Source organism: Taurulus bubalis (genome assembly GCF_910589615.1).
Source record: "Taurulus bubalis genome assembly, chromosome: 1".
Lineage (NCBI taxonomy): Eukaryota > Metazoa > Chordata > Actinopteri > Perciformes > Cottidae > Taurulus > Taurulus bubalis.
The window spans coordinates 19048157-19060656 of record NC_136589.1 but is presented as its reverse complement, the minus strand read 5'-3'; the positions used below and the strand labels follow the sequence as shown (position 1 = coordinate 19060656).

Genomic DNA, 12500 nt, shown 5'->3' with positions numbered 1-12500 from the left:
TGCAGGAATGCATGGATCTTTTGATCTTTGTCAAAAAAACTACAACCTTTTTCCAAAAAAGATTAACATCTTTACAAAACCAAAACATGTGCATGAAGGTGCCCACAATTCCTCCTGTGCAAAAGGTACATATTGATGATGTAATTGTTTTCATTAAGAAACTTTTCCTCGGTGTAAAAAGTTTAGGTGAATCTGCTGATGGTTGGGGTTTTTCAAGGTTCCAGTTATGCCTTTCCAAATATAATCCTAGTCCAATTGCACATTCTCCGTCATGTGTTCGAGGTCTTTGGCCCAGACCTGTTCAATATGTAAGGTTTTGTAAGAAGATACAGAAAATAATGAGTACAGTTTGGATACTAATCCCTTGTTTTAGCCTTGTGTATTCAAAATAGAATGCAGATGATGTGATCCCAAAGGGTCATTCCATGGTACCCCGTATGCTTTAAGTGAAGATCTTAGTTGTAGATAAAGAAAAAAGGATGAGCCAGGTATGTCATAAGTAGTACGTATATCATTAAATGACCTTAAACCATTCTCATTAAAGATATCTGCTAGGTTGTGTATCTTTTTGCTTGCCCATGTTGGTGAAGAAAATGGGACACCATCAGTAAGTAATAGACAGTTATTAAAGATTGGGGTATCGCGATGCCATTTGAGATTTGTTTTGGTCTCTTTTAAAGCCATTCGCCATGTTGATAGTGCGAACGATATAATTGGACCAAGTCAGAGTTTACCTTGTTTAAGTGGAATATTGGAATAGACCAGGTCCTCTAACCTGTGTGGTGTGGCAAGGTTTTCCTCAATTGGCTTCCAGGATACCGATGCCTCTGGATTCAACCAAATTGAGAGTGGTCTCAAAACAAAAGACCAAAAATAATATTTAAAGTTTGAAACTGCAAGACCACCATTAGTTTTATGCCTTTGTAGTGTGGACATCTTAACTCTTGGTTGTTTCCCACCCCATATGATCTTGGAAATTAAGGAGTGGAGTTTAATCCAATAATTAGGTGGTGGAGATAGGGGTAACATAAATGCGAAAAAATTAACTCTTGGTAGAACATCCATCTTCACAATTGAAACCCGAGTCTGTAACGATTTTGAACTCTGTCCATCTGTTAAGGTCAGATTCAATACGTTTATATATGTCCAAGTAGTTTTTTGAGATGGTTGTATTTATGGATTTGAAGATTCCAATGCCAATGTATTTGAAATGTTTAACAATAGGGATATTGGAAGGTAAGGAACTTGGTGTTAAATATTGATTTAAAGGCAAAAGAGCTGATTTAGTCCAATTAATTTTATAACCTGATAGGGAACTAAAATCTGTAAAGGTACTTAGAATATGAGGAATGGAAGTGGGGGTTGGAAGTTTGTCAACATATATTAAAATGTCATCAGCATATAAGGACATGTTATGGCTGGTGTCATTGAAAGTTATTGGAAAGATAGATGGATGTTCTCTTAGAGGTTGAGCAAGTGGTTCAAGTGACAGAGCAAATAAAAAGGGGCTAAAGGGGCAGCCTTGACGACAAGAGCGTGTGATGTGAAATCGAGGAGAGGCAATCCCGTTTGTAACTACAGTAGCCGTGGGATTTTTATAAAGTAGCTGGATCAATTTAATAAAGTTTGTCTCCAGCCCCAATCTTCCCAATACTCCCCATAGATAATCCCATTCAACCCTATCAATGGCTTTTTCTGCATCCAAGCTAAGGACAGCACTGGGAGACGTGCCATCTTTCACAGCATGAATAATATGCAAAAGGCGACGCATATTATCAGAAGCCAGTCGTGTCTTAATGAAGCCCGTCTGGTCAGAGTGAACTAATTTAGTCATATAATGTTCAAGGCGTGATGCCAAAATGCGTGCAAACAATTTAATCTCGGTAGTAAGGATAGACAGGGGTCTGTCTTTACCGGGTTTAGGTAATACTGACATTAAGGCTAGGTTAATGTCTTCTAAAAAACAACCCCTTTCAATAGAACAATTAATCATCTCCAATAGAAACGGGCCTACCAGATCCCAAAAAGTAAGGTAAAATTCAGGGGGAATACCGTTCCATCCAGGTGATTTCCCTCTTTTCATCACCGCAATGGCATCTTTAAGTTCGGTCAGAGTGATTAGGACCCCTAAGTCATTGGACTCATCTAGTGAGAAAGTTGGTAGTGTCACCTTTTGTAAAAAGTTATCACATTTTGCTTTGTCAGAGCAAACTTCGGAGGTATATAGTTTGGAGTAAAAGGAGTGAAATTATAAATTTATCTCTTTAGGGTCCGTTAATATTTTCTGGCCAGAATCAATAGATATAATACTAGCAGCCTTCTCCCCTTTTTGTAGGCTTAAAGCCAACAGGTGGCTTGGTCTGGATCCATTGAAATAATAATTTCTTCTAGATCTGTGAATCAAAAATTCTACTCTGGCTCTTAAAAGGGAGTCTAATTTAAATGTTATGGATTGTATTAGTTTTTCCCTGTCATCTGAAAAGCCAGTGTTTTGCTGATTGTTCTCCAGATTTTTTAGGGTGGTCTCATATTCATTAATTTGCACTAATCTAGTTTTATTGAGATGTGAAGAATATGAGATTGCTGTGTTCCTTATGCAACCTTTAATGGCACTCCAAAGAATACGTGGGTCATTGGTGGTCCCAGCATTTTCTGAAATAAAGACAGAAAAAGCATCTCTAAAATAAGTGCAAAACTTATTGTTTCTTAGTAGTGTTACATTAAAGCACCACCTTGTAACTCTTGTGGGCGTGTGTGCCAAGGTTAATTTAGAAGTGACTATGCTGTGATCTGATAGCGGACAAGGGACAATGTTAACGTAATGAATCTGAGAAAATGCATTTGAACTGGCCAACAGATAGTCTATTCTAGAATAAGATTTGTGTCTATTTGAGTAAAAACTGTATTGTCTGGATGTAGGGTTGATAGCACGATACAGGTCAGTGAGACTAAAATCAGACACAAGACCTTGAAATGCAGATATGGTACGATTATGTGAGTGTTGAGTTGAATCAACCGAGTGGTCGAGTGTTGGGTCTAGTACAGCATTCATATCTGCACCAATTATGACTGAGAAACCTTCCAACTTGACAAAGAGATTATTAATACTATTAAAGAAAGCTGAGTCAAATTGGTTAGGTGCATAAATGACAACAAAAGCAATTTTGCGTCCTGCAAAGTTTGTTTTAATATAAGCAATGCGGCCGTCAGTGCTTCCATACATTTCAATAATGCTTACAGGAAGGTTACATCTGAGGACCACTAACACACCACAGCTCTTAGAGTTAAAGGAGGCTGTAGCAGCTGTGTAAAAGTGCCTGTTTGTAAGCCTGTGGCTATCCCTACTGATAAGGTGCGATAAGTCCCACTTGAATATCATGCCTCTTAAGTTGGTCTAAACATGCAGATCTTTTAATCGGGCTATTAAGGCCATTAATGTTCCAGCTAGCTATATTAATTGTAGTCATATGGACAGGTTATGAAAATAATATTACATATCCCAAAGTAAGAAATTAAATGTATAGTAGATGTATCGTACCCCTGTGCCTAGTCACTATTCCCCAGGTTCCCCAAAACAATCAAATTAATTAACAAAAAAGCATATCTATAATATCCCCAAATCCCTGACAGTACTAACACGGGTTGTACCGTCATACACCCAAACTTTGGTCACGTGACACTAAGATAGCGGCTCGTCCATAGCAATCTCTCGCTTCCTTGTATAATAAGTAACGTAAAATGATTTACCATCCATATTCGGCTTAAACATAAACATATACCATAACAAACTTGATTGACTGTGCATACAGTTTGTAAGGTTATTATCGTCTACCTTCCAGGCAGTTCAAATTGCGGAATAAAGTTGATAGACAATCATGACCTTATCTAGAATCCCTCGGTTCAGTTACGGTTGATGAATTCCTCAGCCTCTGTGCGGGTCTGGAACAGGTGAGTTTCTACGCCCCGGTCAGTCTGAGTTTTGCAGGATAAAGCAAGAAGGTGCTGAAGCCTTGCTTCTTGGCTGTTTCCATCACCTGGCCATCCCGTCGTCGTTTAGCGGTATAGTTGCTGTAATCCGCAGCAAAGCGTATTTCTTTGCCAGCGATGGTGACAGGGGAGCTCCTGGATGCCTTGAGGAGTTTGTCTTGAGGAGTTTGTCTCAGCGAAGCATCTTGCAGATGAAGGTTCGGGGGGGTCCAGAGTTGCGTTCTGGACCGATGCGATGTGCTCTCTGAATTTCACATCGGCAAGAGTTGGGAACCATTTGGGAAGTGATTCTGAGATAAATCCGATGGGATCACTTCTCTTGATTTTCTCTGGCAGGTTTATTAGCTGTATGTTGTCACGCCGTGACTGGTCCTCATGTTGAGCAAGAGTAGCTTCCATGCTTCTGTGTTTGTCCCGTATAGTTTCTTCAGCCAGACTCACCCGTTTTGAGATGTCATTGTGGTCTTTTTTGAGTGACAAGATAGCCTGGGAGTTAGCCGAGACTTCTTTGTGGATCTTGTCCAGGCGGTTTTCAAATTTCAGAAACTGCTCCTCAATAAAAGTACGTTGCTGTCGTAGTGCGGAGTCAATCATGGCGGCTAACTCGTTGCCATTGTTAGCGTCCTTAGTTAGTTCTTGAGGCATCTTACTTCTTAGACCATCAGCCATTCCAGCATAAACCCGACACTTGGATATTTAGGGCAAAGTTCATGCAGGTAAGGTGTGGGTTAGTGGTCAATTATGGTAGAGATAGTGAAAGCGAGTGAGAGCAAAAGCCTTAAGCAGCCATCTTCTTTGTTGTGTCACCTGACACCAGCCCACCCCCAACTTTCCACTTTTGAGGAGTTATTCACTATTGTTATTAATATTATTCCTGCAGAAACAGATCATGTGACCTTGCTCTGTGACCTTGAGTGACCCACTGACCTCCAGGCTCCACACACAGGAGGAGTGGTAGAGGGCAGAGTAGAGCTTTCCCGCCTTGCGGGGGTCCCGGAGGTCTCGAACATCCCAGACGTAAACACTGTGGTCGTTGTAGACACAGGACAGCCAGTGGCTGGCAGGGTCGTAGGTCACCGCCACCGTGTCCGGGTATCGGGCCTCCGGCCGGCCCGAGAACAGCTGACTGAGGAGTACACAGAGAAACCATGGCAACCTGGGTCAGTGTGTGTGTGTGCATGTGAGCGTGTGTGGGTGCGTGCGTCTGTGTCTGTGTGCGTGTGTCTGTGCGTGTGTGTGTGTCTGTGTGTGCGTGTCTGTGTGAGTGCCTGTGTGTGTGTGTGTCTGTGTGCGTGCGTGTTACCTGGCGTCCACCATGCTGGCGATGTCCGCCCCCAGACAATGTGGGCGGGGCAACGTGCACAGGAAGTGCAGGTTGACGGGGCTGAAGGCTCGAACCGTCCCATCAGAACAACCACAGAAGATCAACTCGTCTGTGACAGACAGACAGGTGGCCTGAGACGCCTGAGAACAGACAGACAAACAGACAGGAGGACAAAGAGACAGACAGAGGTGAGTCATGATGTCCACTTGGTCTTGCTGAGTTCACCATGAAGATGAAGATGAACTATGTGAAAACTAAACTACAGAACACTTTGACTCCGTTGGGACAATTTTCAGCGGCGGATGAATCCGACATGTTTCATGTCTTTTGTTTCGAGGGAGAGACTGAAAATGTAAATGAACTGAGAGAATGTAAGAGAATGTGAGTGGGAGAAGCTTCAGACAGACAGGCTGCTGACTGGGCTGCTGCAGGAGAGAGAACTGGTACTGGATTACTGGTACTGGAGTACTTATACTGAAGTACTGTAGTACTGATACTGTAGTACTAGAGTATTTATACTGGAGTACCTATACTGGAGCACTTATACTTGAGTACTGTAGTACTGAAGTACTGATACTGGAGTACTGATACAGAGTATTTATACTGGAGTACTGTAGTACTGATACTGTAGTATTTATAATGGAGTATTTATACTGGAGTATTGTAGTACTGATATTGTAGTACTGATATTGTAGTACTGGAGTACTGATACTGGAGTACTGTAGTACTGGAGTACTGATACAGATGTATTTATACTGGAGTAGTGTAGTACTGATACTGTAGTACTGGAGTATTTATACTGTAGTACTGGAGTCCTCCAGTCGGTGTTAAGTCTCTTGGCCAATCAGGTGGAGTGTTGGTTATGAATGACAGCGGCGTGCTGTGAAACCAACCAATGGAGTGAGAGGAAGTAAGTGGGCGAGTCAGTCAGCTCAGCCAGTGAGGATAAATATTGAGATTTTTTCAGATTCATGTTCTTCAACCAGAGTCGATCATAATAACTAGTTTATTAGCTTATTGGTTTATGATCTTAATAGTTAATTATCTTATTAACCTCTTAGTGTTCCTGTAAAATTTGCCTAAAACGCCCATACAAGGCATCCCCAAAGTGAATTGAAAGCTGTACTTGTGGTTAGCGAGCTGGCTAGTGGTAGCATTTTCTCAGCTAGCCAGCATGTTAGCGGTTAGCTCACCAGCTAAATTAGTTTAAATTAGTTTGGTGGGGAGCTAAAAGCTAACCAGCAGCTAGCTACTACTGTCTGCCAGCTGCGGAGATAAAAGAGACGTTTATTATCAATGACTGGAATCGAGTCGTTTGAGTCCTGCTGTCCAGTAAAACCTCCAGCAGCACTTTGCCCTGAGGAGCAAAAGTGACCCGGCTGAACTGACTGAGTCCAGGTGAGGTGACCCGGCTGAACTGACTGAGTCCAGATGAGGAGACAACTTACGGACGCAGAGTCCATTCTCTGCACAGGAAGCGAGAAAGGAAGCAGAGGAACTTCACATTAGAGCTTTTCAGATTAACAGTGAAATATTGTGATGCGAAGCGGAGTCTCCCAACAGGTGAGAGGCGGCCCCACCTGACTGATTCCACCTGACCCCACCTGGCCCCGGACTCACCCGCAGCTCCACCCACTTGTCCAGCAGGCGGCGCTGGTTGAACTCACACAGCAGCCCGGAGGAGGTGATGCAGAAGGTGGAGGCAGCCTGGCGGCCCCGCCCACACGCCACGTCGCTGAAGAAGTTGTTCCTGAGTTCTCCCAGCAGCCCTGAACGCCCCAGCAGAGGCACGGTGGCGTTCACCTGCTGACGGGGAAGAGCCGATCAGTGATCAATAATCTTACCGGATGTATTCACCAGTGGGTCAAGGGGAACCTTGGAGGTCTTGGCGTGGTCCAGGTACCAAAACTTGACGTGGCGGTTTCCGGCGGTAACAAAGTAGGAGCTGTCGTCTGAGAAGGAGACGGCCGTCACTTTGCTGGACACCTTGTTGGCTGAGACCACCACGTTCTTCTAAACAACAACAACAACAACAACTTCTGTCAACAGATTGGTTACATGCTCGACTGCATCTGAAGAAGAAGAAGAAGAAGGAGAAGAAGAAGGAGGAGAAGGAGAAGAAGTAGAAGAAGAAAAAGAAGGAGAGGAAGGATAAGAAGTAAAAAGTATTCATACCCCTTGAACGTTTCCACATTTTGTCACATTACACGCCACAAATATAAATACATTTTATTGGAATTTTATGTGAAAGACCAACACAAAGTTTCACACAATTGTGAAGTACAAAGAAAATTATACATGATTTTAAATTTTTTTTCAAAAATAAAAAAACTGAAAGGTGCAGTGTGCAAAATTATTCAGCCCCCTTTTCTCTGAGTGCAACCAATTGCCTTCAGAAGTTGCCTGATGACTGCTGAATGATTGAATGTTGACCGAATGACTAAATAGAGTCCACCTGTGTGTAATCTAATCTCAGTACAAATACAGCTGTTCTGTGACGGCCTCAGAGGTTTTTTAAGAGAATATTGGGGAGCAAACAGGACCATGAAGTCCAAGGAACACACCAGACAGGTCAGAGATAAAGTTGTGGAGAAGTTTAAAGCAGGGTTAGGCTATAAAAAGATTTCCCAAGCTTTGAACATGTCACGGAGCACTGTTCAATCCATTATCTGGAAATGGAAAGAGTATGGCACAACTGCAAACCTACCAAGACACGGCCGTCCACCTAAACTTACAGGCCGAACAAGGAGAGCACTGACAAGAGATGCAGCCAAGAGGCCCATGGTGACTCTGGACGAACTGCAGAGATCCACAGCTCAGGTGGGGGAATCTGTCCACAGGACAACTATTGGGCGTGCACTCCACAAATCTGGCCTTTATGGAAGAGTGGCAAGAAGAAAGCCATTGTTAAAAGAAAACCATAAGAAGTCCTGTTTGCCAGAAACCATGTGGGGGAACACAGCAAACATGTGGAAGAAGGTGCTCTGGTCAGATGAGACCAAAATTTAAGTTTTTGGCCGAAGTGCAAAACGTTATATGTGGCGGAAACCTAACACTGCACATCACCCTGAACACACCATCCCCACTGTCAAACATGGTGGTGGTAGCATGATGCTCTGGGGGTGCTTCTCTTCAGCAAGGACAAGGAAGTTGGTCAGAGTTGATGTGACGATGGATGGAGCCAAATACAGGGCAATCTTGGAAGAAAACCTGTTGGAATCTGCAAAAGACTTGAGACTGGGGCGGAGGTTCACCTTCCAGCAGGACAACGACCCTAAACATAAAGCCAGGGCTACAATGGAATGGTTTAAAACAAAACATATTCATGTGTTAGAATGGCCCAGTCAAAGTCCAGACCTAAATCCCATCGAGAATCTGTGGCAAGATCTGAAAACCGCCGTTCACAAACGCTCTCCATCTAAACTGACTGACCTTGAGCTGTTTTGCAAAAAAAAATGGGCATCTCAGTCTCTAGATGTGCAAAGCTGGTAGAGACATACCCCAAAATACTTGCAGCTGTAATTGCAGCAAAAGGCAGTTCCACAAAGTATTGACTCACGGGGGCTGAATAATTTTGCACACTGCACTTTTCAGTTTCTTATTTGTGTTTTTTTTTTTTTTTAAACATGTAGAATTTTCTTTGTACTTCACAATTGTGTGACACTTTGTGTTGGTCTTTCACATAAAATTCCAATAAAATATATTTATGTTTGTGTGACAAAATGTGGAAACGTTCAAGGGGTATGAATACTTTTGCAAGCCACTGTATATACATAAGTACACTATATATAGTTACCTTCCAGCTCCACACGTTCACCATCATGTCATGTTGGTATCCGACGCTAACGATGTATTTGCTGTTCGGAGAAAACGCCACGCAGGAGACACCATATTTATGCTGCTGGAGCTCTGACACCTGCACACGCTCACACACATCCCACACTCTGACCGCCGGCATGTGACCGCTCTGAGGAGGAGGAGGAGAGAGAGGAGGAAGAAGAGGAGGAAGAAGAGGAGGAAGAGAGAGAGAGGAGGAAGAAGAGGAAGAGAAGGATGAAGAAGATTATTTCAATCAAATACATCTCTGTATCAGTGAAGCTGTTTTTATTTCAGACAAATTAATTATTCCACTAATTGATTGAAAATAATCAGTTATTATTATGAGCAATATCATCCTCTGTGTTCTGTCCTCTGTGTTCTATGTCCTCTGTTCTCTATTCTATGTCCTGTTTTCTATATTCTGTCTATGTGCTCTGTGTTATATGTTCTATGTCCTCTATGTTCTCTGTTCTCTATAATATGTCCTCTGTGTTCTATATTCTGTCCATGTCCTATATGTTCTCTGTTCTCTATGTCCTATATGTTCTCCGTTCCATGTCCTCTATGTTCTCTGTTCTATGCCCTCTGTTCTATGTTGTCTGTCTATGTCCTATATGTTCTCCGTTCCATGTCCTATATGTTCTCTGTTCCATGTCCTATATGTTCTCTGTTCCATGTCTTCTGTTCTATGTCCTGTGTTCTCTGTTGTCTGTCTATGTCCTCTATGTTCTCTTTCATTCATTCATTCATAAAATAGGACATTCAGAAAAACATTATAAAGTTTGCAATTCAGAAAGTCAAACACAGATTTAAAAGAACAAACTGAGATGGTCATTTGTAGTTATTCTGTTTCCCTTTCAGACTAATCAATGGATCCATAAATCCATAACTCATTAATCCATAACTCATAAGTCGTGAGGAGGACTCACCTCTCCTGTGACGACATACTTCCCGTCTGGAGAAAAGGCCAACGTGGTGATGGCCTTCCTGAGGAAGAGAAGGGGGCGGGTCAGCGCCACAGAAACACTTCTGATTGGCTGCCACATGTCACTCACCCACTGCTGTTGCTAAGGCTCATGGGAGTTGTAGTTGGACTAACGCAACAATAACCATGTTTGTTTGTTTAAGCTTTAAAAGCAACACTGTGACCTGAAACACGGATTACAATAATAACAATGATAATTATAATAACATATGTACTCATTCATCATCAAAACAAACGACCCAGACAGGAAGTGACAGCTGATTGGCTGAAGGTTTACCTGGAGCTGTTGAAGATGTGATGCTGTTTGTTCTTCCGAGGATTCAACAGGACGACGACACACCTGTAGAGACACACACACACACACAGTTAGCAGGTATGTGTAAAACACATAACCACAAAAAAACTACACACACACACACACACACCCTGAACCTTCATAAATAGATCAGAATGTTCTGGACTACGTACTAACCTACACCGTCTCTAGACCTGGTCTGTCCCAGTCTAGAGGATTACTTTAGTTACTTTAAAGGTTCAGAGTATTGGTCCCCTAATAAATGAAGTATTTCAATAAACTGAGCTGTAACTCATTCATGTTATAATAACAACTAGAAGATAAAACATTCAGGGGTCTCTGACCTTTGACGGAACCTTAAATGACCCTCAGAGATGAAGTACCAAATGGGGGGAGAAGCAGATGTACTGGGATCAGAGAGCTTGTTGATCTTCCTTCACTTGTATTTGGGGGGGGGGTCGTAAACAGATAAGGTGTTGATTCTCAGGACAAAGGGAATGTAAGTTCTGTTGACGGGAACAGTGGGGGTTCATGTTTCCCGAATAGACTCAGCTACTCTGGTCTCCTTTATTGGGGGGTTTGGAGGCGGAGACCTGATTGTGTTATAAGTGAGCTGATGACTGTTGGTTCTTCGAATTCTGTGTCACAGGCTGCGCCGAGTGGAAGTGACAGACTATTCCTTCCTGCAGGAATAAACAGACTTAAGATAACTTTGATTCAGAGACTTCATTCCTTTTTAACAGATCTACAGGAACATCTTCCATCATATAGGTCCACTACACATACTGTATCTGTTCCACACTAAAGAGTCTGGTAGGTCCGCTCCATACACCGTATCTGTTCGGAGAGTGTCCGCTGTGCCTCCTGCACGTTGCCCTGTAGGGAAAAGTTCCTTTAGCCAGTCTGCATTCTCAGTAAAAGCAGGACACCTCTGGAATGCCCTGCCTCTGCATATACGCACTAGCAGAACATATCTCTCTTTTAAAAACGGCCTGAAGAACTGGCTTATTAGCAATCAGGTGTGTGAGCATGAATCGTGACTCCCTCCTCAATGATTGTGTGTACAAAATGTGTGTATGTTTATTGATCTTTATGATTTTATGATGAGGCCTATTTATATATTTGATCGTAACCTGTATGTTTATTGCTTTTTATGATGTTTTTGTTATAACCATTTATTTCCTTTAGTGATGGCTTGTTATATCAGGCCACAGGGACTACGGTTGAAATTTAGCCGCCCAGAGTTTATTCTTCATAAACAGTTTGGAACTAACTTTAGAGAGGCTTTTATTTTGTAAGGGCTGTTTCACTGACGAGAACGCCTTCTTCACAACTTTTAGGTTTTTTATATAAAAAGGGAGGGTGATCACAATGACCAGAGAGAACCATGTTCATAATCCAGTAACACCAGTATGAGATAACATTAGTCCCAATTCCAACGGTGCTCTGGTTCACTAGGTTCTAATTAATAGTTCAGTTCAAAGACAGAACTGCAATCAGACAGAACTACAATCAGACATAACTACAGTAAGACTAAACTACAATGAACATAACTACAGTAAGACTAAACTACAATGAACATAACTACAATAAGACTGAACTACAATCAACCACAAGGTGATTGTAGTTCCACCAACCAGTCAAGAATTCACATCCAGGTTCGTCCAAAACATCCCTTCATCATTTTACCCTGTTTGACCGTTTTGTGACTTATTTTGTGATTATTGCGTTATGACCAAAAACACATTTCTTTTAGTTGTGTGACCTTTAAATTCCGCAATCGAATTTAATGGGAACTTTTTCAGGTGGAGTCTGGTGAACGGTGACGGACTGCTGCATTCACACCAATCAGAGGATGAAGTCCCTGAACGCTTCAGTGTGATGGATCACATTTCTATCAGCGTGGATTTCTAAACTCTTTCTAAAACTGTGATGTCGGGGAGAGTTAGCGGTTGCCACGGCAACACTTCCTGTTTCAAACAGTCCGGAGAACTGGTCTTTCAGGTGCCGATCTGGTTCTGTTGGTTTCTTCTGACTGCTGACAGGTGAGGACTGAACCTTCACACACTTTCAGGTGAACGTAACAAACA

At 42.4% G+C, this 12500-nt stretch overlaps 1 protein-coding gene across 1 annotated transcript in view; it reads right to left on the bottom strand.

The window, feature by feature from the left end:
- Positions 1–12500, bottom strand: part of mapkbp1 (mitogen-activated protein kinase binding protein 1) — a gene marked incomplete at both ends in the record, with an annotated part of 43429 nt that overhangs the window by 25746 nt on the left and 5183 nt on the right. The window contains 8 exons of the mRNA XM_079225599.1: positions 4915–5113; positions 5291–5451; positions 6760–6777; positions 6932–7114; positions 7187–7324; positions 9108–9278; positions 10060–10117; positions 10393–10455. Coding sequence (XP_079081725.1) covers positions 4915–5113; positions 5291–5451; positions 6760–6777; positions 6932–7114; positions 7187–7324; positions 9108–9278; positions 10060–10117; positions 10393–10455 — 991 coding nt within the window. The remainder of the gene's footprint in view (positions 1–4914; positions 5114–5290; positions 5452–6759; positions 6778–6931; positions 7115–7186; positions 7325–9107; positions 9279–10059; positions 10118–10392; positions 10456–12500) is intronic.